Below are 27,625 nucleotides of genomic sequence, written 5' to 3' on the forward strand. Positions count from 1 at the left end.
GCAGCACCTGCTCTACAGTGTTAGGAACATGTGCTGTCAGCGCCCAGCCAACCCCGGGTCAATGCAGCTGGGTCTGTTTGAGTCAATAACATGGAAATTGAGAAGGATTAACAAGGTGACGAGGGGGAGCGAGAGATCAAAGCAGAGTGAGATAGCCAGACCAGCATGGAGATGGTAGAAATAAAGGGAGATATGATAGCAAGCGACTTTGAAGAGGAATGTTTTTTTTTTCCTTTATTGGTGTACCTCCTGTAAAATAGAAGTTCTTAAGCCACTTGCTGTTTTATTTTTAAATAAAGAATACATTCTGAAAATTGGAATAAGCTATTTGTATATTCTTTTTTACAATTAAATAATAATGATAACTGAATATAATGGTCACCAAACTTTTTTTTTTTTTTTTTAACCTTGGTTTTCTCCCCAATTTGGAATGCCCAGTTGTTATTTGTAGCCCGATTCACAGCTGCAACTCCCTGGCAACTCCAGAAACGGAGGCTGGAACACGCGTCTTCCGAAACGTGCTCCTGCAAATCCGTTATTTTTCGCACTGCGGATCCACAGCGAGGCCACCAGACCTATAGCGCTGGAGGACAACACAGATCTGATGGCTCCACTGCAGAACAGGAGGCGCCCTATCGGCCACAGGGGTCGCTGGTGTGCAGTGAATCGTGAATTCCCCTGCCGACTTAAGCCATCCCTACCCGGGCGGCGGTCGGCCAATTGTGCGCCGCCCCCTAGGAACCCCCGGTCACGGTCGGCAGTGACATAGCCTGGATTCGAACCTGCGATCTCCAGGCTATAGGGCGCATCCTGCACTCTGAACAAATACAATACTTATTGTTTGAGCACTTGGAAGACAATGAAAGAAGCTTTAGCCATCAAGGCTAAGCACTGACACCATGAGTTATTTGCCATCGAAATCAGGCTGGCAGAACACTGCTCGCTGACTAGATCTACAGTAGTGCCCACAAGGATTTGCTGGCTCCCAGTGCAGCATGATAATTAGAATTGTGCAATGCTGGGGTGTGGAAGGGTGGGGGTATTCACTGACACAGGAGACAGAAGATTTTATTTGTAACCACCACACAGGTGCCCAGATTTATTTATTTTCCTTATTTATTATTTTATTTAGTTTAGCCCGCAGAGGGCGCTGTTGTCCGTGGTCTGGATACTGCCGACAGTAAACCAGGACCACGGGGTTACCAACACAGGTATCCCAGTCCGTGCACCTTCAAGTGCTCAAAAATAATAATGAAAACAGAAGGCGAAAGAAAAAGGGAAAATAAAACACAGTAATAAAACTACAAACAAAAGTGCTGATTATGCAGTGCACCCACTGCCGCTAAGCCGGTCAGCACGGGTGTCCGTCCTACACTCGGCTATGCCTATACGCCGGGGTTGGTCAGGGTTCCCCCTACTTCTACACACGTCCCCTTGGGTACGTGTTTATTTATATTGCCCTGTGAAAATTAGTTTTGGTTTTTATGAAAGGCTGCCCCTCAGCCGGGCTCGCCTGCTCCTTGTTTCACACTAGCCTCTTCTGCCAGCGACTCTGTATTTCCCCCCCAACACGGCCACTCGAGCGCATAACCAAGCCAGTTCTTATGGGCAGAGCAGTCTCCCAAGGCCCACCCCTCAGCCACTCGGAGAGAGGGAAAGCACACACACCCTCTTCCCCACCTCTCCGTGTCATCGCCATGACCGACAGGCGGATCCCCCGAGACTGCTGCCCTCTACCTGCAGTAATACGAATGTGCCAGACAGTCAGTCCAGATCTCCCCTGTTACATGGGGTAATTCCTTTTTTTTGTTTAACCTACCACTTTTCCCACTTCAGAAACAGCAGCACTAAATTGTACAAAAACAACAGATGTTTATAGTTGCTCAACAGCTACAAGATGTAGGAAATGGTCCTCCCTGGCTGGCAAAAATCTTAATTGAAAAATGGCTCTTCAGCATTTGAATCTGTTCTTGCGGTTGGATTCATAGGTTGCCAAAAGCGATTGGCTACGTTACACAGTGCAGTGTGCAGAAATTACAGTACAGCACTGTTACATTCATTTCTATTTTGTTTATTGCATCTATGGAATCATCTTTCTAATTCTATATTCAGTATGTACACCTGCATTATGAAAAGCCTGTTTCTAAATACTGCTCTACTAGTACTGGTTCCTGTAAAACAATTAAAACTGCTAAATACTGTCATTAATAAGCACAAAGATTTTGGAGATTTTAATCTTCTTCTTCTAGGTGTCACAATGTATTTTGGTTTAACACGTTTGTTTTTTATATGATATGGTGGTAGTATGGTAAGAGCCTTCACTGTCCAGGTCATGCTTTTATAGTTGATAATGATGCACTCTATCTACAGGTTGAATGAGGCTCCAGTGAAAGGATTTGTGAAAGACGTGGGTTCAAAAACAACAGTAAGGATCACGTACCCCGAAGGAGCCATCCAGAATCCTGATCGCTATGAGAAGGACTCCCTCTTTGTCTTCTCCGCGTTCAAACCCCTTGACTTCAAATGGCTCAAGCAGATTGCATCCAAGGAGAAGCTGGTGAGGGCTGGGGCGTTTGGTGGCTTTGCATGGATTGTTGGGCAACAGAGCAGTTTTTCTAACTTTTTAAATAATAACCTGTGTGGAGAAGTAAATAGGTGTGCGTTTATACTTTCATCTGCAAGCCACCATACTTATCAGTGGTTTTTGCAATGGTTATGTATTAATGCAGTGTAGTGCAGGCATGCTCATCTCCACAGATCTCTTGCCCCCATGGGGGTGAAGATCACCTCTGCAGCACCCAGGGGCTTAAGCATGGTTTAGGATTATCTGCCTGCAGCGGCTGTCTCTAAACTAACTGCTTTGAATCTGCTTGAATTCTGATGATTCGCTCCAACACCTCCTTCTGTTCTCCTCTTAAGAGTTTAAATTGTGCTGCTGTCCTTTTGTGTCTGACAAATTATTAAAAAGTGTCAGTCAAGGTGACTGACAGCTCCTGAATTAGTGCCTAAATTGGTTGGTTTCTTTAACTGACTGAACATCCTTATCTGCCTTCATAAAGCTCAAGTAAAAGTGGGGAAAATAATGAGGCACTTCTTTGGCTTTTACTGTCATTAAAAAGCTTGGCTGCCCATAGAGTCTGGAGCCCAAGTCCAGATTTTTCTTTTTAATTCAGTGTAAAAGCAGAGATAGATATCTAATTTTACTTTCATGTTATTGTAACACCTTTCAAGTTGCATTTTCTTTTGTTCTTAAAAATACATATATAAATATCAGTGATATTCTACTCACTTGCCTCGACAGTTTTAAATTCTTCCGTTAACCACACATTTATACAGGTTGCCAACAGTCCTTGCCCCAGAATGGCGTCTCCTGCCCACCCTCCTCTTTGGAATCCACTAAGTTGACTTTCCCAGGGGATGAGACTCTTGTCTGAGTGTAGCTTCATAGACATGTGCTCAACATAATAAACAATGATATGAGAGCATCAAATTAGAATTGACCGTTTTTCTCTGAAACCTTGTTAAAGCAGAAGGAATCCTGTTCACGAGAGCTGTGACTGAACTGGGAAGTCCCATCTCGAGATTTTGACTTTGTTCTCCCATTTTCATTGCAGCCTTATCCATTGTTTAGGACAGAGCCCTGCTCCTTGTAGACATCAATGCAATTTGGTATTTAGTTTAGTTTTCATAATAGTCCAAGTTCAGAGAATCCCCTACCTCTGAAAAAGTGCTTTGGATACTTCATTGGTAGAACAGTTTTGTGAAACCAAATACTGTTTGTAATACAGTTCAAGGAAAACATGCATTGTGACTGCGTGAACTTAACAGGTTTGAATGGTATTTGCCTATAAAAATGCACTATGCAGCATGATTCAACCACTGTGTTTCTATATATAGAATATGTTGTCAATGCCTTTTGTATATTTTGTATAACTGAAATCTGAGCCACAGCTATGCCAGTGTGCACAGAGTAAACATGGTATACCCAACCCTGTGGTTTGACTGTGATGGATTTGATGGGGCTGGTAATTTCAGTCTGCCTACAGTCCTATAAAGCATCTGGTATGCATAGAAGGCACCCCTTACAGTGAATTTGGACCAACATTTTTCCATGAGACGAACAGTGCTTTGCACCTGGGCCATATTCCCTTTGAATAACCTATCAGGGTTTGCCTAGTTTCCACTAGCCAGAATGTGCAAGATTCATTGGGTCCAACCCACACAACTGATTATGTGATGTCCCTACACTGAAGTCTGTACAGCCTGGGTTAACAGAGGAATTGGTGCTTTCATCTCCTCTGAAGAAAACAAGCAAACCAATAAAACTTCCAAGTCCCTGGAAGACTAGTTTGCCATTGTTCTACTATTCTAATTTGGGTAACAAATTGTCAAAATAGTGTACGTGCAGGTGGTCATGGCTCTGTGTAAAAGCTGCTGTCTGAGACTTTACCAAATAGGTATTGAATATCACAACCCATGCTGTATATTCCAATGTATTTGTGCTTGGATTTAAGAAAAAGCTTTTGCATTTTAGCAGATCACAGTAGACAGTTGTGTTTTAAGAGACGTGTCGGTCATTTGCTTGAAAACTTAAAGGGATTTATTGTACTAAAAAAAATATTAAACAAGCAAACGGTCTATTCAGAAAGGCATGTATGACTAGAGACAATCTGCTTTAGAAAACAACGTCTTTTGACTGTGTTTAGTCCAACAATACCCCTCCCTTCTCTCCTTTCAGCAACCAAGAGTAACAAAAACTTTGAACTGTAGCATGTGGGGGCTTTGAAGTATCTGATTCATAAGTATCCTTTGTAGCACATTTACATTTTCAGACTGAATGCAGGGCTTGTCAGCATTTTTAGGGGGGGGGGGGGGGGAACTCCCAGTATCTTCCTGGTAGATTGTGTCTGAAAAACCACCCTCCGGGCCAAACTTTACACAACACTTATTTAAGAGGAGTGGCCCGAGGCCCTTGAGCCTTGCTTTTGTACTTGGTGTGACCGGAAATGACAGCCTGATTCAGGTCTGGTACTGTGTGACACAGCAGTCTAAAACCCTGTCATCCCACAATTGAACCTCCTCTCAAAAGAAACAAGAGATGTGTGTTTTTTTTTGTTTGTTTTTTTGGTTTTTGCTCTGGTCAGAATAAGTTTGGACAGAACACATGATGATTTCAAGACTATAAAGGACATTTTGACATGTATAGATATTTTAATATGTACAAACATTACCTGTTTATACTTTTGTGTGGAAGTGTTCTGTGTGCCTTAAATGGTAGACATAAAACCTGAAGTTTTGTGTATCACCACCGAGCTGAACATGTTGACTTTTCTAACAATCTCATAATATTTAAAACTCCAAGCTCGCTTTCTTCAGTTTGGCATCTAAAGGACTTTCACTGATGGACTAATTTGTATAAGGTTTTCTTCAGTCATACCATAACACACGCAGGAACCATGTTGAGAAAGAAATCTGGTGTTGCACTGGAGAGCTGAGACATCTACATGTACCGCCATTACCCTTTTTTATATCTGTACATATGAAATGTACTCCTAAAACATAAAAATCAGAGGCACCATTTCCTTAAACCGATGTCTCTCTATTTCTCCTAGAAACGTCACTCTCTGGGGTCTTTCCATTCATCTTGACATTTACTTGAAGCTTTGTAGTCTTGAACTGAAAGGTCAGGGGCAGAGCCTGGTCTGTGAGCAGCCAGGCATCTCAGTCAAAACTCTTACTGTACTTCCACACACACACACAGAGAATGAGATAGACAAAAACATGTCATCTATTGATGTAGATATTATATGATAAATAAGTGCCCAAGCAACAAAATAATTTCATGTTGGGTTGACCAAGTGTGCTTGAAACTGATCGGACTGGGAGAGTTCTAAGAGTCTTAAGTTTGGGGGGGGAGGGGGGCTTTTTGGTACCTGAGGGGTAATGACATCTGAACTTGGAATCTGACAAAATGGAATCTGACAAATGGTCTGCAAGGTTTATACTACAGGTAGACCCTGTTAACCAGTGACGAACCGCTGCTGATGTTGGTGGGTCTGTAGCTTAAACTTGCTCTATGCAGGTGTCGGGCCTCATTGATATGCCTTTAAGCACTCATGTTTTTCTAGCACCCACAATTAGTTTGATGGCACATTAGAGCAGATGTGGTCACTGAGCAGAAAAACAGAACTACTGTATACATAATGTTAAATAAATTAAATAACCCTGAGAAGGGTTAAGAGTTCCTTGCAGTCCCAGATCTGCTGTTACGGTCTTTGGATAATAAGAAAAGCTGTCCCATATTCACAGTTACAGACCCTTTCAGTTTTCAAGCCACAGTACTTGGATCTGAGTCAATTAACCCCCTATTCACACTAGGTACACTTGTAAGTGTACCGAATACGGTACACTTGCCAAGTGTACTCTGCGCTTTTCAGGGGAAACGTCCTTGGATCGTTTCTCTTTCACACTGGTTGAGTGCTGAGTACACTTGGAAATGTACTGAGTACACTTCCATCTTTTCAAGTGTACTGAGAACACGTCCCTTTCACGTTACACATCTGCAATAATACTGAGAACACAAGAAAATCACATGATCTCCTTGAAGTGAATGCTGGGAAGTTCTACAGCCATGGAGAAAGTCCTAATTTTGTGTGCTGCACTTCTGCGGTGTTTTGTAATATCAGGATGGTCATAATAAGGACATGCTGATTTAAGTTCTGGTGACTCCCCATTCCCATGTCCCTGGTTTTAATGTAGGAACAGGATAGTTTTTTAAATTTCAGCAGTGTGGTTAAAGCCCCGTTCTTTCAGTCCACTGGAAAACTCTTTGAACACTGGTGTTTTTATGGGTATTGTCAAGCAGCATTTGTATATGGATATCTGCCCAAATTTCAATAAGAGCTTCAATGTTTTCAGAACTCCACAACTCCCCCCTGTAGAGTCCTGCGCGGGTCACATTTCTACGACCCGCTTCTCTACAGATTGAGTTTATACAATAGGCTATACAGCGTGGTAGCTTTTTCTAGTGGGCAGCATATGTTTTACTCTTACTTATTTTACTATAAAATACCTGTCTATTCTTTTCGTGCCACCAGTCGAAATGGAGCTACACCTGTGCTTTCGCAGAGATGTACCAGTTTTTTTGATGTCGTTCACAAAAACATGACATTTTACAAGCAACGAATCCAGTCACATTCATTATTTTAATTTGCTATGATTCCAAAAGAATTCCACGCTTCTGATTTACCTCTCGAACTATTATCCACTACATGATGTAAACCCTGCGCTATCTTTTGTTTTACCTCGTTCACAAACATTTTTAATATCACCAAGCAGACGTAATAAAAAGATCTTGCCACGCATCAAACACGTTTCTGCTTTAGACATTGCAGGAAATACCAGTACATTTACCTTCTAATATGTTATTTGGCAAAGGTTACAGACGAGTACGCCGAAACATTTTTGGTGATTTAAATTCAGACCCGAATATTTATTTATTTATTTATTTATTTATTTATTTATTTATTTATTTATTTTTTATGCAAACCGTGAAAGTTCACATTCCAACCCAAACCAGACCCGCTTTTCCGGGTCACCCACGAGCACCCGACCTGATGCAGGACTCTATCCCCCTCTTTGCCATTTTTGCCATTTTTGTTTTGCTATCATTTACCGCGCAGTAACCGCTCCCGTTTCCAGGAGTTTGATTGGCACTTTGGTACATTCGCAACTGAACTGAGAATTATTTTTCTTTCACACTTTAGCAAAAATAAGTGAACCGTCCCCAGAACGGATGCAACCATACTGAGACCACCTCCTTCATGTGGTCTCGGTACGGTTTGATTTAATCGTTCCCGGGACCGTTTGGAGCGTTCACACTAAAGGACAAACGTTCCGAACTCAAACGAACCGTACCGGGAAACAGAATATCAGCCCAGTGTGAATGTGCCTTAAGAATAGAAGCACTTTGTTGGCCCTGAAGGTTGGGAGCAGTAAAAGAGGAAGCATAGATGGATTTTGGGAGTCTTAATAAAACTGTATTTGAGGTGAGTTGCACTGTGAAGACTTCCAGGGATGGCTGGCCACCTTGGATCTGGGGATCTTAAGAGTCTTAGTGGCTGGTGCTGTTTCTAACATGGCTTTGAGACGGCCCCTATTGGGGAAATTAAAGGAGACCTTGTGGTTTTATCTACTGGAACGGATCCCAGGGTCAAAACATTTTAAAAACAGGGGTGGTCTGTTGCGGATCACTTACTAAAGTAGTGGCAGAAGAGAACAAGCTATATCAGCCTGCTCTGTGAGACCCCTTGTAATTGTGTTGCTCTCCACTTCCAGTCCCCAAGGGGAACGGTGTCCAAATGGGTCTACGAAACAAAAGCCCGGTGAGAGTTTCCCCCCTGGCTGGGATGGTGTAGTAGATAGAGCCTGTGAGAAATGGCAGCAGTGCAAGATTCTGTTACACCTGGCTGGGTGGGATGTGGTTAGCCGGTAATTAAAAGTACAGTAAGTCTTTCGGAAGGGTCTCTACCAGTTTTGTTTTGCATGTTTAATTTATACGTGCTAGAAATTTCTTTACTGTAGCAAACTTATTATTTGGGATCATTTAGACCAGGATTTTCCCATCCTGGTCTTGGGGATCCCCTGTGTCTGCTGGTTTTCATTCCAACTGAGTTCTCAATCCCTTAACTGAACTGATAATTTGCTTAATTTAGACCTTTTTACTTGTTTTCAGCTCTTAAACAGTTGCAGATTTCAAGTTAGCTATAACCTTTTATAAGTAACTTGAACTGCAACTGTTTAAGAGCTGAAAACAAGTAAAAAGGTCTAAAGGTCTGAAAAAGGTCCAATTAAACAAATTATCAGTTTAATTAAGGGTCTTGTTAGGTAATTGAGAGCTCAGTGAGAATGAAAACCAGCAAACACAGGATTGGGAAACCCTGATTTAGATAATCAAAAAGTTATTATGTTGTGAGCTCAGTATTGGGATATTTTAAAACCACCAACAAATTCAGTATAGAATTTGGTTCTAGAGATCGCCATATATAACAAAGTGCAGACCGCTTAAAGCAGTACTGGTAAATCAGACATGCGTTTCATTTTTTGGCCCATCATGCTAAACCACAAATTGTCATATGGGTCATTTGCTAAAAAAGGCTGTTTTTAAAAGACATGCCCTCATGCCCTGACATGAAGCCACAAAGCACAAAAACTGATGATGATCACATGACATGAATCTTGATTAATTAACTGCCATGTGTGTACATGTACATGCTCAGTACTGAAAGGCAGTAGTGCTTTGATCCTTCACCCTCGCAGGAGAAGGGGGTGGTTTATCCAATGGGAATCCTCGCAGGCACTCACGCACCATGGCAGACCTGGAATCCTGCAAAATGTCTCTAATCAGGTCTCTGGTCTCCTGGAACAACACTCTTAATAACAGGGTCTGACAGCCTTGTTTGGGAGGAGAGTTACAAGGGCAAAACAGTCAAGGGCAGCTTCTGGGTACCGGCCACAAATTGTACTGTGGCAATAATCCCTACGTATGATTTAGGATCATGTAATCCAGTACACCCTCGCTATAACAAACCTGTTGGGATCCAAGCCTTTTGTCCATTATATCGACGGGTTTATTACAGTGAAAGGACAATCAAAACGAACGATACACTGTTGGAGTAAGTTAATGAGATTGTGACTAAAAGTCGAATTACATGTACCTGTTTGTCTCATGTATGCAGTATTCTGCCTTTGCTTTATCCTATTCGTTAAAGAATTGAAGAGCAGTACAAAAAGCAAAAATCCTGATTTTTGAAGCTGATTTTTTATTCAAAATCAGTCTGACGTGAATCATTTCAAAGTTCACCAAATCTTAATCCAACATGCAAGAATCCCAAGCTTTTATTCAAAATCAGCCCGACATGAGAAGTTCATCAGATCCTCAAGTTTTATTTTGTTGTTTTTTTCTTTTATCAATTTTGCTTTGCTGCATGGTTGCAGAACAAGCCAGAAACAAGTGCTTATTATTATTATTATTATTATTATTATTATTATTATTATTATTATTATTATTATTATTTCTTTCTTAGCAGACGCCCTTATCCAGGGCGACTTACAATTGTTACAAGATATCACATTATTTTTACATACAATTACCCATTTATACAGCTGGGTTTTTACAGAAGCAATCTAGGTAAAGTACCTTGCTCAAGGGTACAGCAGCAGTGTCCCCCATCGGGGATTGAACCCATGACCCTCCGGTCAAGAGTCCAGAGCCCTAACCACTACTCCACACTGCTTTTTAACAACCTATATTCACGACAGAGTTAATGCCTGCGTTACTGCTTTTTTCAAACAATCAGTATAGTTTCCAGCTTTGTTGCAACATGAAAAATGATTTTCATTTTAGAGGCATAGTTACACAGTGCACACTTTTTATTAAGATAAAAGAGTTAACTTCACCGCGGAGGTGGCATCCCGTGCATACAGACCAGGATGTTGACAGTGTGTAGTGTTTTATATTATCTTTTTTTATTTATTTGGGGTCCAGAGGCCAGGTTTGTTATAATAAAGGGTGTTAGAGCGAGGGTGTACTGTACTATTACTAATAGCTAAAGTAAGGGCAATACTAGGGGTTATGCTAACACATTGGTGAAAGGCAGTGCCAAATATAGTACTTTATCCATGTAATGATTCTTCTTTTAGTAATCTACACAGTCTTAATTTACTATATTTTGATCCTGCTGGTGTTTGTGCCCTCCCCTGCTATTACCCTAATCTGTTTTTATGTTCGTTTTACACACTTCCATTTTTATATGTACATATTTTGTTTATAGATCATCATTAACTAGTTTTTCATGATTCAGACACACTAGCAAAAAATGTGTAATTTTATCGTAGTTTTTGGAATGTGTGTTTTTTTGTTTTTTTTTTAAAAACCCTGTAAACACATCCCTGTGCACTGCTGTTGACATTCGAATGCTTAAGCGCTAAGGGTTCCCAGAGAAAATCTAAAAACAAACTTCAAAAAAATGCTGTTTTATCATTGTTTTCATTGTGTAGGATGTTATGATCACTAAACCTTAAATTACTTAAAAGACATACCAGAAAGAAATATATGCAAATATGATTGCATTTTGATTATGAAATGATAAGATCCTATCGTTCACTTGACCGTGGATCACCCCAGTTTTAATATTTGCAACATTCCACTGAGGGGTGTGCTGATGCTCGTATTTTCCGAGTAATTAAGATCTACCTTTAAAAAAATATGTGTCTGTAGGTATTAAATAAATCAAACCACACTTCTTTATTAAAGTGTTGATTACTAAACAAGAAAAGCTGCTCTTCCCTCACCTTTACAATTGAGAACCAATCCATGACACTTAACTACTGCATTGAGGCCATAAACTGACTGAAAATATGAAGCAAAAAAAAATAATTCTAATCAAAAGACTAAAAGAAAGGTAAGACATAATCGCTTATAAAATATACATGAATTGTAGTTAGTTTGATCACAACAGGATCTATTAAATAACACTGCCAGATTGGTATTGATTGATACTCAATAATTGTGTAAAGAAAGGAAACAGAGGGTCCTTTGAGTTGAGCAATTAACACGTTTTATTTTATTTAATATATACCTAACAGCTTCAAATTTTTAACGGCAAAATACAAGTTTTGGCACACCCCTGTGATATACGACATGGAGGCAGGATTAATTTAATGCAAGACAGAGACAGCATTGGTTACAAACAAATACATGCATACATAATAAATAACTCATGTCCTCCTTCTATTTGACTTTTGATGACGGGGCATGATCCCATTGCACCAGTGCCTTTTTCTTTTTTTCCCCAATGTAATTGAACTGATGAATGACCGGTTTTGATTTCAGCTTTGTACACTGAGGTCCATCCAGCTATGTGTGGCATTCCCAGAGTAAACCCATTGTGTTTATGTAGGGGCCAGGCTGGTGCTGGTGCTGTATAAATGTGTCCAACACATGTACAGAAGACTCCCAACTGAGTGAGTTGCCCTGCCATTAATGGTGCGTACTCTTGGCATGCCAGCTTAATTATGCACCGCTACCAGCAAGGTACAGTGTTGGAACCTGGAGTTTTTCAGCCTTGGTGGGAAAGTTCTGGACAGTGCAAACTCAATAAAGTCTAGAGAGTTAGCTTAAAAGTGTTTGCACTAGTTTTATTGGCATGTATTGAAAAGTAGGAAATTCCTAAGTGTTAATTGCTTTTAGCCCAGTTTTGTGCTTTTACACACACATTTTTTGTAAAGTCATTCACTATAAAGCACTATTAAGTAAGTTGCAAATTGTGTCTTCTCATCATAAAAAATCATTTCTGTTTGTGTCTCTGCATCAGGCCCCCGGCCTGCAACAGCCACAATGACCTTCCATTTAAACCTCTTACTATTAAATTATGTCACTGCTGGATCATTGTTCTTTCAATGAGCAAATTTGGGGTCACCATTGCACAGAGGTGTCGTCTCAGCCTTGTTCTCGGGTCAAGTCACATGAATGTGAAAACGCTAATGCTATTGGGGTCATCCTGGGTCATTTGAAATGCTGCCAATGCGATCTGAAGCCAATTAAAAAGTGTGTTGTGAAAGAAGCATTAAGACCTGCTGTTTTAGACAGAGCTTCTGAAATGTCCCTTTTGTAGGTGGGAAAGTTTGATAGTGACTGAAGAAGGTGCAATGGGGTGAAGAGCCCCATGTGCACTGCCTGCTTGCTCATTGATTATAATTGGTCTCACTTTCTGGAAAGTCGGTACCGTCCTATTAATACTACTGAGGGGGGTTTGTACCTTGATTCACTTCTGTGTGTGTGGTTTTAGCAACTTATTAAAGACGACATGTCCTTGGACCAGGGGCTTCTGATAGAAGTTACCTATTTAATAAATGGGCTGACAAATAAGACTTGTGTTCCTATTGTCAACCGAACATTTTTTTTTTTTTTACATTTGAACTCAGGGTCTAAAAACACCTGCTTCTAACGTCTTGGCAATCGTGATCTTATTAGAAATATCTTGCTTTATTGTAAACCCAGGTTTCATGCAGCCTCTTTCATTGTGCAACTTATATTTATTTATATTTCTCAACTTGACGTGACTTTTGAAAGAGTGTGTTGGCGGCTTCAGGCTTTAGAGGAAGAGAGATCAGATTAATTTTCATTGGTTCTCCTGTCGATGAAAACTGCCTTTCATGTACTTCCAGAAACCTTTTAAGCAAAACAAACCAAAAAGTACAAATGAGGTTTAGACTAAAACCAATTGGTGCCTGTCTGTTATTTTTTAATAACAATAAAAATGAAAGGAAAGCTTTTTCCAAGTCCATGGGGGGAGTATAGATAATTTGGGTGAATTTATTATTTGATCAGGTCTTTATTCGCATTGTATTAAATGTTTTTAAGCATATCAGTGAGAGGCCTTCAGATTCCACCATTTGAAGACATTGATAAACTGATCATTAGGAAAGAACAACTACTATCAAAACTAAATTAATTGTGTATTTCTGTCTTGGTACGTTTTTAGGTGTTTTTCTTCCATTTGAGCTAATTCCATTTTAGAGTAAATAGCTTTGAGAGTCTAGCCTTAGGATCTAAACGGTTGTCAGATATGTACTGGTTTTCTTTTAGTATTTTTACTTTGTAATATGATGGACAAAGACATTTCTTTCTGTAATTAGGCCACTAGTTGCTGCTCTGAAGTCTGTTAAAAACCCTAATCCATGAGCCTACAACAATCATCGGGATATAAATCCTGTGCTCTAGTGTCTGCGAACAGTTTCCCATAAATATTTCACGGAATGATGGGAGCAAATCAATCGGAACACCCCAAAGAACTTTAATAGCCCCTATCTTAGCCTTGGAACAATATTGCTACCAGTGGTTTTTCAACCCCCCCCCCCCCCCCCCCCCCCTCCACGGCCGGGCAGTTCGGGCCTCTATGAGACAGGCTCTTGATCCCAATTACTGCAGTCACTGTGTTTTCAAGAGGAAATTAAACAAGTTGCGGTATATTTCAGCCCTTTGTTCTATTTTTTTTTTTTAATGGGGGGGGGGGTTGGAAACTCCAGATGTTCTTGCAATGCTGGACATGCCCTTACTTTGGTGATATATAGTACCATTAGTGGGTGTCTTATTATTTGTAATGATTGCTCAGCAGGAGTTCATTGAGGTAGCTGTGGGGGACGAGTGATTGGGATTGGTTCTTGCAGGATGATCTGCCGTTAGTTTCAGAAGGCTGTTCCAACTTTTTGCATTTCTCTGGAAAGCTTAAGACCCAACTCTGTTTCCGGTTAGAGAATTCCCTTTGTTAATGTCCCAAGCTCTTCTCTTTTTTTGTTTCCTTTTGTTTAGGTTTGACTTTTAAATAAATGCATTAATTCTGTCTTTGTTTCTAGTGGGGTTCCTAGTTTTAAACTAAAGCACAAGCAACATGCTTAAAGGGGTATTCAGCCTTCAGTGCTACAAGCTGGTCACCTTCAAGAGACATTAAATCAAATCCCTCTCTATGGATAGACACAAGGCTGCACTTCTCTCATTTTTGGGAGAAGGAGAAACCTCAACAGTGGATGCAAAAGCACAGAAGAAAACTGCTAGGGGTCAGGTCTGGTGCTTGCAGGGGCAATTTACAGGTTGCAAACCTAAATTGTATGTTCCCTTTTATCAAATCAGTAGCGAGACAACTGGTCAACTATAATGGAGGGCAATACTGTTTTTCTGAACTTCTTGGACTGCTTTACTACTGAGGTTTCCACACTGAAACTCAGCAGAGCACCTCAATGACATGGGAACACATCTAGGCAACTAGCCCCTGTTTTTCTGACGGAATCAATCTAGAACTGATTTAACTTTGAAACTGCAAGGGTGTAGTCTCAAAATATAAGATAATGCATCTATAAGTCCATACCTAGTGTATACAATAGTATTTCCAAATCTGATTTTTAAAAACCTGCAATTCATTCTCCTACAAGAATATAAATGTGTTCTACTGGCCTTTTAAAACCACATCAAAACCGCCCACATGGGCTGTAAAACTGAAAGAGCAGGGAATGCATCATGGGACCTATCTCGATACCACCTGTATGAAGTACCTGGTGCCGAGGACACAGATCCCTCTGTTGGAGCTAAAAATATGCTTTCCTGTGCTGGGAAAGCTCCCAGCCAGCCAGCTCATAATTGTGTCACCCCTCGTCTGGGAAATGGGACAACGGTGAAACGATTCTGATTTCATTCTGCTTGCTGTTTCTGCTGCTAAGCTTTGAACACTTGTCAGGGTAGTAGGGTATTTGACTGCTCGTGAGGGCTGAGGCGACTGACCACGCTGAGAATAGCTTTCAGTGCCGTTCAGGGAAGCGTTCATAAAGGCATGAACTTAGTGCCTGTGCAGGGTGAAGGACTGACAGCACAGGAGGTTGAAACACATCGGTCCTCTCTACAGTTCTAGTACAGGGATGAATGTAGTTCCTGACAAAGGTGTGAGACTTGACAGCGCTGTAGACTGCAAACCCTTCTATCAACAGGGCAGGTACCAGTGCAGGAATGAATTCCGTGACTGACAGCACTGAATTCTGAACCTCAGTCTGTCCACACAACAGTGCTGCTTGTTTACTATAACTTGACCTTTACTAGGCAGAATCCCCGTAGCCCGGGGCAACGTTATGCCAAGTCTCGAAGACGGGGGCAAGGTCAATTCCGTATCTGCTGCCCCAAAGGCTATTGCTGAAATTGATTTTAACAGCATTATCAATGCCATTAGACTTGGGATTTAGAAGAGTTGGCAAAACGTACTTTAACTCCAGAAGGAGAGAGGAGAGTCAAAGGGATTCAAATCTCAAAGGATTCATTCCTAGGTAACAATAAAAAAAAATTGATGGTGAATGTACAGTACATTGTGACAGTAATAGTTTTATTTAAACAATAAGACCTTTCCTACACCGGAATGCATCAGGATTGTCTGACTTTGCACCACACAGGGATCTGGTTATATTGAAGAAGCTCTGCATGTCATGGAAGAGTTTGTGCCTGTGAAAGATCGGTGTTACTGATGGCTCAATACCCAGAAGCCCTCAGTCAGTCTACACAAGCAGGTGCAGTGCAAGCACTTATGACAGGTGATGAATTGAAGTCGCTGCCCCCAGATTTATTTTGTCTTGTCTTTGGCTTCCAGTTGAAATCGTTTTTTTGCTATTGATAGTCCCCGGCTGGCCTTTTTCTCCACAAACCCACCCATTCCTAATCTAATCAGTTACAGCTACGTCATGGCCTCCTTTGAAACAAAAGGCTGTTTTAACAACTGGTAATATGTGATTAACTCCCTGCACCACATATTGTTACTGCTCTCTCCCCCCCCCCCCCCCCTCCCCTCCCCAAACAAAATATACAAGAGCAGCTAAAGAGTGTATTCCAGTCTGTGAAAATGAACTTGTTTGACCTGGTCTACCTGTTCTTCCATCTTGCTAGTTGTATACTATTGACATTGTAGAACATTTTAGCTTATTGGTAAGGTTGTATGAAACGGATGCCTGCTGGATGATCACTCCTTGCTATTGTCTATACAGTGATCACTCCTTGCTATTGTCTATACCTTGCTATTGACTATCCGCCTTGAACACAAGGCTGGGAAATTGATCTTGATGAAACAAATTGACCACCCTGTTTATCTGTCTCTGACTTTTAGACCTGCAGAGTCTTTCTCGGGCAGATAGATCTCATAGAAAAATAAAACAAACTTGGGATTGATTCCTCTTTAGCGGGAGCCATTTGTAAGTGAGGGGTGGTTATAAAGGGGAGTTCTGCAACTAATTTGATTCATTGCAATTCTAGAGAAATCTACTGTTCTGAAGAGAGAGTTAGAAAGTTTGTTCAGTTTAACAAACTTCTGACTTGCTATTTAACTGATCCTTTACATGGGCTTCAGATTTATTATATTTTATTAGAACCTAATTAAGCATAAATCATGAATTTCATGTGCCAAATTCATATTTTGGTACAGAATAAGGACCTGAGCATGTATTTCATGAATGGAGAAGAGACACCCATTTCATAGCAGTTGGAATCATTCCAGCTTTTGTTGTAAGGCCAATCTGAATTTTTCCTCTCACTGGCCAAAAGCTCAGGTAAAACTGTATTGTCACAAAATGCTATCCCTTTCCTGTATTTGTATGGAGACGTGGATTCTAATCTCTTTTGTGGTCTCAACCAAGCCCCAGGAGACTAATCCAGAAAACCACTGCACAACTTAGCACCGTTCATCATAACTGGCAGTCTGCTTGAGACTCCAAGGCACATGATGTTCAGGTCAGGAATAAAGATCTATCTGTTGACTAATGTACATGTAATTTATTTTCTGATGCATGAACCAGGTTTTAATACTGGCGGTTGACATTCCAGCTTGGACCAATTAATAGTCAAGTGCCACTGATTTGTGATATTAAGTGAACAAATTAAAAAGATAAATATATATATCATCTTATCTGATCTGGCCAAAATCTGCAGTCGTCCAGAGGCTTGTCGTTATTTTATATTTAGAAGTGATACTTTCCCTTTACTATAGAAGGAACTGTTTTGTTCTAACTACAGTTATTGATACCAGCGGTCTGGTTAAACTGCAAAAGCTCCTTCAGACAAACAGTCTTTGCCTGGTGGACAGTTACAGACATCTTGGCTGGATGAATATATACGAATGTGACTGGTTTAAACTGAAGTGTTGGAAGATGTTTAAAACTTAATATCTGTAAATATCACCTTTCAACAATGTAACTCACCCTTTGGGGTGGGGGGGTTTCCCAGCCTATATTTGCAAAGTAGTTAACCAGGGGACTGTGAATGCTTTCCTTCCTCTGGTTGACACACTAGTAAACAACAACCATTTGTGTTTGCATCCATGTTGGATGTTTTGTTGTTTCATTCAGTGGACACGACATGTAGAGCAACAAATATTCTGTATTTATGCACAGGAACATCCTACAGATGTTGGTGTGCTGTAATTGGTTTTTACCAAAGCGAACATCCATAAAAGACCGTCTTACCTCTCTATTCCGCAGTGTGAAACCGTTCCTTGCAAATTCATTGATGGGAATGCCAGTTCAAGCCAATGCGTGCCATTGGCACAGAGCCAAACCATTTCAAAGCAGCTTGCCGTGCTCAGTGGAAGCTCCCTTTTATTTGTGATATCAAAGGCTGCATTCACATATTTGTACAGGTGATTTCCATTAAGCCCAATAACCTGACCGCCTGTTTGCCATCAAGGTTGTTGTCATTTAGCTGTCTTGCGGCTGAATAATAGAAAATCACAATGAAAAGTGGATTGAATAAATGCAGGGTAATTGTTCAGCTGTATTTCTGGCCGTTTTCCCCAGTAATTGATATGGTGAGGGCCTGTGGCTCTGGGCTCATGGCAGGCTGCAGTGCACAAAGAGGGAGATCATTGCAGGGGTTCACCTTCCCTCACATCCTCCCTTCACAGTGGAAAGAATTACGCAGCCCTTTTAAATGGATAATATTGACGCTCTTGTGTTTTGTGGTCTTAATCTGTTCAATAAAAAGTGAGGGGAGTGAAATGTACCTGTTTGCTCAACTGCTTTTATCAATTGGTTACAGTATATATTAACAAAAATAACGTATAATGTCTTTTAGTTTAAGATCTATTAACTACTACCCCTTAATTGGCCTTAACCAATTTTAATGAAATTCTAACTTCTGTATGGGAATATATGCTCTAGACAATGACTCGATCTTTTTAAAGCATTCTGAATTTAATTTATATGAAGGTCTATAATACGTTATGTCAGGAGATGGCACTTTCACCCCCAAAGAGAATGACACTTAATGGTCATGCTAATCCGTCTGTCTTCCTGTTCCATTTTCAGCGTGGGACAGATGGATTCTGGAAGTCGGTGGCCCTGCAGGTCCCCAAAGCGCCCTCAGAGATGCGCATCCTGAACCCCTACTTTATCCAGGAGGCTGCCTTCCACTTCATCGGGCTGCCTCAGAACAATGGGCTCATGGGGAAAGGTGTAAGTTAGCAGGAAAGGGGGTGGGATTTAATGTTCACTGCCAATTTAAATGGCAATTGGCACTGTGAAAAAGTACAAGGCCATAGTGCCTTTCAGTATGTACCACTCTACCATTGGACTTCACTGCCTCATAGTTCTTGGTTATTAGTACCGGACATGACTGCTTTACAGTCCTCCTCTCAAACCACTTAACAACGTTTTTCACAATGCATCCATATTGTTTCCACCCTGCCACATTATATCAGTTACTATTGTCCAGAACAGAATGCAGATCCTATGAAATGGTGTAAGCCCCAGACCTAATGTGGAGCGACTGCAGTTTTGTAAATCCCTTAATAGCCATTAAATAAGGAGGTGTGTGTGACAAGGTTCAGAGTCCTATAGATGAAGGGAGCACTGTACCTCAGACCCCCCCCCCCCCCCCCCCCCCCCCCAATTTCTGTTGCTATTAAGTGGAGAACAAGCAAAAAAAAAAAAAGAAACAGTGCGGGAAAATTAAACTAATCACTACAGAAGTTTATGAGGTTTGGTAACTTTTATGTTTGCTTTTTTCAATCAACATTTGGTATTAGTAAGAGAAATGAAATGAAAAACTGGTTGCAGAGCCAATTACCGGGCTCATTTTTAACCTTTTTTTTTTGTTGTTTTTTTTTTAAAGAAATATTAATCATGGCTCCGTTTTTTAAATATGGGATTGCTTGTAATGATTAGATAAGTGGGGACTGCAGCATGTAAGACTAAAGAAGGTAGCTACTTTTAGCTGAACCCCTGGCGTAAGATCAGCCAGGGAGCAGCAGCATAAAGAACTGATCACGACGGACACATAGACACATCCTCCACTTTGATAACCTAATCCCTACCTGGGCTCGTCTTCCTGGCTGACTAAGAACTTAAGCATCAGGCCAACCAAATGGTCAATGCACAGAGGATACGAAACCATGCCGCCTTGTGGTTTGAGGATACATTTACATTTCATGGGATGTTGTTAAAATGAATTATTAGGATTGCTTCAAATGAGCAAAAATCTGTCTCAAACCCTCTTTAATCTCCACCCCAGTTTGATCTGTACAATGAGCACTGGTTAGCCATTATTTTTCGAGGTTGATACTTGTGTGAAATATCCATCAAGTCTGTATTTCTGGACTTCCGCTTCACGCCACACTACACCCCAACCCCACTTTCCAGTGAAAGTGTGAATGGAGTTTCCGTGGAGACTGTGCTTACGCTCGCTTTGCCCTCTCCTATCGAGCCGTACCACGCCACTGTCTTTATCAGCCTCTCGTCAGGCTCTCCAGACAGGGATTAGTGCTGTCATTCAGAGCAGTACACTGATAAGCCATTGTACAGGAGAGGGTATTAACCTTGGGGCTGGCGCTTGACAGTGACTGCCGCAGAGAATACATTACAGCAACGACCGCTCAGTCCTTCACTGGTTGAAAGTAGAATCAGTAAAATTTCTTTTTTTCCATCCAAATGCATTCTTACCTGCTTTTTTTTCCCATTTAGTTTTTTTCACTTTCAAAACATTAGTTCTACATTACTGTCACCTGTGATTGAATATTCTGCTTCCAGGGCACTTACCTGTAGTGTTTACATTCTCTCCATGCAAATCTCTCACTTGTCCAGGATTTAGTGTCTATTTCCACCATGTCTCCTGCCATGTTTTGCCTGTCTTCTGTGTCTCTCAGTTTTTTCACAATTTCTGATGTCAGTGTGTGCGCTGGGTTTTTAAGCCCTGTGCCACATCATTCTGAGTTGTGCTGTGCTTTGCCGCAAGGGTGTGTGTGTGTGAATGAATGCTGACAGTTCTACCCCTGTCTCTTGCAGAATATTCCCACCCTGGGCACGGTTGCTATAACAATGGCCCTTCATAACTGTGACGAGGTGGCGGTGGCAGGTTTCGGGTATGATATGAACACCCCTTACGCACCCTTGCATTACTACGAAAGCGTCAAGATGTCTGCCATTAAAGAGGTATTTCCATGCTGCTGCACATTGAGATGTTGTTATAAATAGCTTTAACCTGTTTTAAAAGGCTTGCATATAGCGCACTACCTTTTATATAAATATATTAGGTAATGGCCATTATTAGCTACCCTATTCATACAGTAATTGCATTAGGTGCCCTTTTTAATGGATTTAAATGAGACAACAATAATGGTGAGAACTAAGTCTTTGGATAACTGTAAAATGAAAATACAAATATAAATTACCAAACGGACTGCATGTCTTCAGGTTCCTTTGGTTTTGCTAAGGGACTGGCTCTCTAGAAAGCTTGCTAGCCAGTGCTGTGGGTGATTTTTAAACTGAACACTATTGATAAGGTAATGTCAGCTGTCTGCTAGATCTCCTAGCACCCAAGACATGGTTAAGCATACACACAGACACTGTGTCAAAAGGATTTGTACTTGGCTTAAGGCTTACATAAGGGTAGCATTTGTTTTAATCTTATAGTATGATTATGAAACAAAACCAAAAAAAATACCAAAGCCTGTTTTGAGTAGAAGGTTTGCTGCTAGAGATTAGTTGGCCCAGACTGAAAGATCAATAACAAAGCAATTATATGTAGACACGCATTCAAAAGTCATGTATGCTGCACCTTAATGGAGTATATTATAAGGTTATATAAAAGAACAGATAGACAAAATAGCGTTCCCATGCCCTAATAAGCTACGTGCCTTAATATATCTGCACAAAGGGTCTTAAGGGGAAAAATTAAAAAAAAAAAAAAAAACAGTGTAATACTGATCTAAATTCAGACCGGGTCTTTGGTAGTGGAACCCAAATAAAACAGATCCTTCAGCTTTTCCACAGCCAGCTTGTGCCACTGAGCCATAAGAAGACACAGACTGACTGTGGGGTAACCCACCTTCCAATTCTCCCAGCAGATGTCACTACTTGACAGACCCAGGCCTATATCGCATCATTCATTTCAATAGGGATTCCGTTTGGACCCAAAAATAATGTTGAATTATACAGAATGACAGTATGTCATTCTGTATAAGCAAACACAAGTTTCTTCCTTTTAATTCAGAATAGTAAATCATTGTCTAAGTTTTTTTCTTTTTTTAATTAGTGCATTACACTACAGTGGGATAGTCCAGGCCTGGTGTTGGGTGGTGGTCCTCGCTCACTGGTCATGCCATCCAATCTTCTCCCTGCAGACACATGTAGCTCTTGTATTTCAATTTGCTGCTACATATACTGCTTGCTTGCAGGTGATGAATTATTGAGGGTGGTGTAATTGTTTCTGTGTGACCCGGCAGCAGGATAGGCGGGTGAGGGAGGCAGGTGACAAGATTATTTCAGTGTTACGGAGAAAAGAAAATTGATTCGATCCTGGTCAGGTTTATGGCAGCAGGAAAGCCTTCCTCAGTCTGTGTCTCTTTCTCTCTGTTTGATCTAATGCAGTTAATTGGAAAGGATTTATGTCTTTTCGCTTTAAGTGCGGGTTAGGGACTGGGGACAGTTCATGTGAAAAATTTCACCATACAGTATCCTGTTGCAAAATCTGTGACTTAACCAGGCTGGGTAGCACAGAAATTAATGCTGTTAAATAATACATTTAGAGTAATTCTTCATTCTGTTGAGTAGCTCCTGAAAATTAGACATTAATGGACAAATGTCCCATTTAATATAGATTTTAAGTCGAATGCATCTTGTTTATGAAACTCAGTTTATTAAAGATCTTTCCCAAAACCGGCCAATCCTTCTTTTAATATAAATAACCAGAGACAGTTTACTTTGTACAACCAAGTTCCTGATATGGGCCGCTTGTATATTGTAGTATGCCGGTTCCCACTTGAGGCAGATGTTTCTTGGCTTTTATAGAAACAACTCTGATTAAATTTGCTGGCCGCTTTGAAATCCGACCTAATGCGGCTCCCACATTCATCTGACTTGTCGAGTTTAGAAACCAAACACATTTAAGAAATTGGCTTTCAGTTTAGTACTTGGGTTTTATTGTATTTCTGTCAAATTCTGTTATTGTCAATTAGAAAATCCAAACGTTTTTAATATTTCTAATGAGCTTAGAAACAGGTAGTTCTTGTAAACAGAATACTTTATCTCCATGCGCTTGATCTGTCTAAGTAGATGAAAATACAACCAAAACGTGTGTAGAGAGTTACTTACTGGAGCAATATGAAAAGAACATTGTGACACTACTAGGCACTGTCTGACATGGGTGTCTTGAGTAGGAAGAGATCCTGTGGGCTTATCGCCAGGCTTTGAAACCCTTTGAACCCCTTTGTGGTTCCACAGGTTCCCTCCCAGTGGAAACAGTTTGCATGAAACAATACTTTCACTGCCCCTTCCACTCTGCCAATCAGCACAGGCCTGTCCTTGTCTTGCTACAGTGCAGCAGCCTTGCACTACATGTGGGTGGGTTAGTATATGGAATAGGGCAAGGTGATTATCCCAGTTTGATCCTGGCTCTGCTGTGAAAATACAGCCTGTGAACTGTACACAGTAAACGCCCACAGCTAGGTGCCCCGTGGTGATATGTAGGTCCTTTATCATTGCACACACACACACACACACACACACACACACACAGTGTAATAGAATACTTTTCCTGTGCTGTGTAGTCATAGAGGCTGCACTGGTGTCTGTTGTGGTGTCAAGTACTCTGGATAGGCAGGTCCCCTTGAGAGCAGGTGGGCTGAGGAATCCTTGCAATGCAGGCCTGGCCTGTTTAAAAGCAGTGCTGGGGCTTATTCAGAACACCTAACAGGGATCAAGGGCTCTGGTTACAGGCAAGCGGCTCTGGTTTGGCTATTAACATTGCCCTACCGCAGCAGTCAGAGAGCTGACCATGAACATGGCTGTGTGATTTAGGTGATCCCACCTTGGACACATGGGAAAATGGAGACTAAGATGAGAAGCACACAAGTTTAATCCAGCTTCAAAACTAGAATAAATAACATAACATGTAAATCTAAGGACTTTCCAGTTATGTCTTACTAGTTATGTACAGGAGATTTCAGTGGTTATACTTTCTATGAAATCTTGGGATCGAAACATGCACAATGCTAATATGTTAAAACAAACGATTTTATTGCTGGTTTATTAATTGTCTCTGATGTCAGTCAAAAGTGATAAAGCGTTTTAATTGTTGTGCTACAAATACCAGGGTGGTTTAGCAAGGGAGCACACTGTACATCCAGTTAGCCTTGCATTGTAATTGTTTTACTATCTCCTCTCCTTCTCTTGCAGTCTTGGACCCACAACATTGGGAAAGAGAAGGAGTTTCTCCGCAAGCTGGTGAAGGGCAAAGTTATCACCGACCTGACAAACGGGATCTGAAACATGTTGTGGTTGGGGAAAAAAACCCTTCCAAATGATTAGTAGAAGGGAGAGTGTCCCAGGACAGGTACCAGACAACAGCTGAGTACAGCTAGGACCCCATCCCCATCAAAAAGATGGTGGAAAAGAAAACCGGCAACGCAGCTGTATCAAATCCCCAGAGGATCGGACGTACCCAGCTGGCACCTGTGTCGTTGGGTGAAAGCTGCTTGGGAGGGTGGAGGGTGGGTGGGGGTATTTTACTAGTGTTGTTTTATGTAGTCTCTACAAACATTAAGTGTTTTAATTTTTAAAAACAGTGGGGAAAAAACAGTTAAAGAAAAAATTATAAAACAGAAGACAATGTAGGATGTGCCAAATGTACCTCTGGAGGAGACACCCTCCGTAATGTGTTTTGAATGTATACAACAACGTTAGACATCAGAGAATCGCCTTTTCTTTTTTCTTTCAATAGTTTGCATCGCCCTTTTGATAACTACTTCTATGAGACAGTCTCCGTCCGGGTGTCAACGTACATCTCCTGCTGCTATTGCTGAGAAAGGGCAAGGTGCTCTGTTTTGAGAATTCACTTCCGTTTTTAAACACCCGACATCCTGGATTATTTGTGTGATATTTATTTTCTCTGCTGGAATGAATACTGAAAACACTACAAACAAACAAACAAAAAAATGGTCAACGGTTTCAAAATCACTGCATGTCTAAATTTCCAGTTTTGGAAATGGAATATGGAAGTTCCTAGGGATGAGTTTGAGCTTCCTTAGAACATTCTTCATTCTTCTGATACCAGAGCCCGGACATGGTTTTTGCTCGATTTGCTTTTGAGGTCTTTGAAATTAAGTAACCAAGCTCATACAGTTTTTCAGTGTTATTATCATGGAACCTGTTTTTTTTTTTTTTTGCTCAGAACATGAAGTTGAACTGTGAATATTGGGGGGGGGGGGGTATTTATGTATGTTAACTAAATTCATATCCACATTTTAGTATATACTTGTATCTGGGTTTTATTTGAATTATCCAAATTCAACTCTGTATGAATCAGATGCATTGGTTATTAATATCACTATGTATTAGAAAAATACAGTGAGTTCCACCAAAACAAATGATGTTTATAAATTTCAGAGTGGCTGACTTAAGATCTGTGATGATTAACATTGACTCCTATATCTATAATGTGAAGTTGTGTTTCAGACATTTTATATTGCATTTACTTTGTAAAGATCTCTCTTTGTATTCTGATGTACTGTATGAGGTATATTTTAATGTTTAATGCTTGCCGGTATATCTACATACAGTATACTGTGTTTCTGGTTCCCGTTGAACAAATAGAGGCCACTAATTATGCTCTCAGAACAAACTGTCTCTCTTATTTAATCAGCACTATTGGAATCTGCCCCCCCCCCCCCCCCCATAAACACCACACTCAACATCAGCTTTGGCTAGAATCTGTATGACCCCCCCCCCCTCCCCCTCCCCCCCCCTTGCACCCTGGAGTAGAACATTGATAGTGCCAAAACAAAGGCTTGCGTGGATGGCCGAACCAGGACTCCCTGCCTCACGCCAGCTGTGTCGCAGAGCTGAGCTTTTTTTTTTTATTATTATGAAAAGATGCTTTATTGCATAAACAAACTCCCAATTAATCTAAACTCCAGTCACAATTGTACAGTTCATGTTTGTAGGATTGTTTGAGTCATTGAAGAAGTATAAAGTTCAGGGTAGCATCTAAATAAATATTTATTTATTTTTTTTGTTGTTGTTTTTGCTATAGTCCACTTTAGTTGCCTGCAGTTTAAAAGTTAATACAGTGCATGTGTTTCTTTATGAATTAGAAATGAGAAAGGTACTTTGATTTAATCTCGGAGAAGGCTGAAGTCTGTTTTAATCAAGTGAACCGAGCTTGCACATTCACAGACCTCTTCCACCAGTATTTTTATATTCTTTCATTATGTTTTGAGGGGATTGATAAATCATCTTGTCAGACACTTTTTGCATTTTCTGGGTAGCTAATCATGTCATTTCACCTTTTGTGCTCTTGTCTTACACTGGGCTAAAAACTGGACTCCATTGTAAATCATATTGGGTATCAAAAAATTGATTAATCTGGATGATTCATTAAAAAAAAAAAAAATAGAAAGAAATTGGAGTGCAGCTGACAGGATTACTAATACTGGAAGTGTTTAATATGACCTGAATTACATTACAAATGTGCATCTGTACCTTGTGCGTTAGTTTAATGACATGAATTATTAGACTGCCTTCTCAGATTGTAAGAATTGTGATTGTGGTAATGTACTGAGAAAAGGAGAAAATGATTAGGATACAGGACCTCCCAGATTCCGGAGAATAGGAAATCCCAGGTTTAAATGATTATGATATTGTTAATATCTGAATACTGGTCTATTTTAGGTTCTCTGAAAGAGGTTCAGGGAGAACATGAAATACTGTTTTTAAAGTGTAACTAGCATTTAAAATACCATTTTTGTTGACAACATATAAATACAGTGTTATAAAATGTATACGTTGTGTTTTTTTTTTTTTTGCTTAACTTCTAATAAAAATGGATTTGAAGTCTCTCCCGAGCAGCCCAACCAAAAAACAATGCGATCTGGCAACTGCTGCCGGTAACGTCAGTTTGAGAACAAACGCGCATTGGATCCGACTTGTTTATCAAACGGTGAAGGTATTTTGTTCTCTACTATAGGGTTGGAACAATAATCGGCAATATTGATAATCACGATAATCTTTTTTTTGACCCATTGAAGCAGGAAGCGGCACTAGTCTGAACTGTTTGCGTGAGGCGGTAACCTGATCTGTGAGAGCACTGCGTACATTGGGAAGTTACAGAAAGTATTGATTTTAAACAACATGCTTAGGCTTGCATCATGGTGGTTTTCGAACATAAAATACAAATTAGTGTTTGTATAAAAAAAATAAAACACTAGCTCACTGTAAGATTACTGTAGAAAAGTGGAACTTTTGACAATTAGACATTTTGATACAGGATTATTATTTTTTTTAACGTAAAATTGAAAAGAAAAAAAAAAAAAACACAACCATATGGCAGACGTTTAATATAGCCTAAACAGCGTGTTGCTTCTTTATTTTAAACTACAGTAAAGACATGAGTACTATACTGTCTGGTCCAGTGGTTAAAGAAAAGGGCTTGTAACCAGAAGGTCCCCGGTTCAAATCCCACCTCAGCCACTGACTCATTGTGTGACCCTGAGCAAGTCACTTAACCTCCTTGTGCTCCGTCTTTCGGGTGAGACGTAGTAACGTTGGGTAACGT

General features: G+C 40.5%; 1 protein-coding gene across 3 annotated transcripts in view; it reads left to right on the forward strand.

The window, feature by feature from the left end:
- The window catches only part of LOC117412657 (CMP-N-acetylneuraminate-beta-1,4-galactoside alpha-2,3-sialyltransferase-like), a 78,010-nt gene extending 51,158 nt beyond the window's left edge, over positions 1 to 26,852 (forward strand). For all 3 annotated transcript variants that reach the window (XM_034021204.3, XM_034021194.3, XM_034021212.3), the window contains 4 exons: positions 2,371 to 2,557; positions 18,886 to 19,032; positions 20,860 to 21,006; positions 24,250 to 26,852. In XM_034021204.3, coding sequence (XP_033877095.1) covers positions 2,371 to 2,557; positions 18,886 to 19,032; positions 20,860 to 21,006; positions 24,250 to 24,339 — 571 coding nt within the window. In that variant the 3' untranslated portion in view covers positions 24,340 to 26,852. The remainder of the gene's footprint in view (positions 1 to 2,370; positions 2,558 to 18,885; positions 19,033 to 20,859; positions 21,007 to 24,249) is intronic.
- The last annotated feature ends 773 nt before the right edge of the window (positions 26,853 to 27,625 follow it).

The sequence above is a fragment of the Acipenser ruthenus genome, chromosome 10 (assembly GCF_902713425.1).
Source record: "Acipenser ruthenus chromosome 10, fAciRut3.2 maternal haplotype, whole genome shotgun sequence".
Lineage (NCBI taxonomy): Eukaryota > Metazoa > Chordata > Actinopteri > Acipenseriformes > Acipenseridae > Acipenser > Acipenser ruthenus.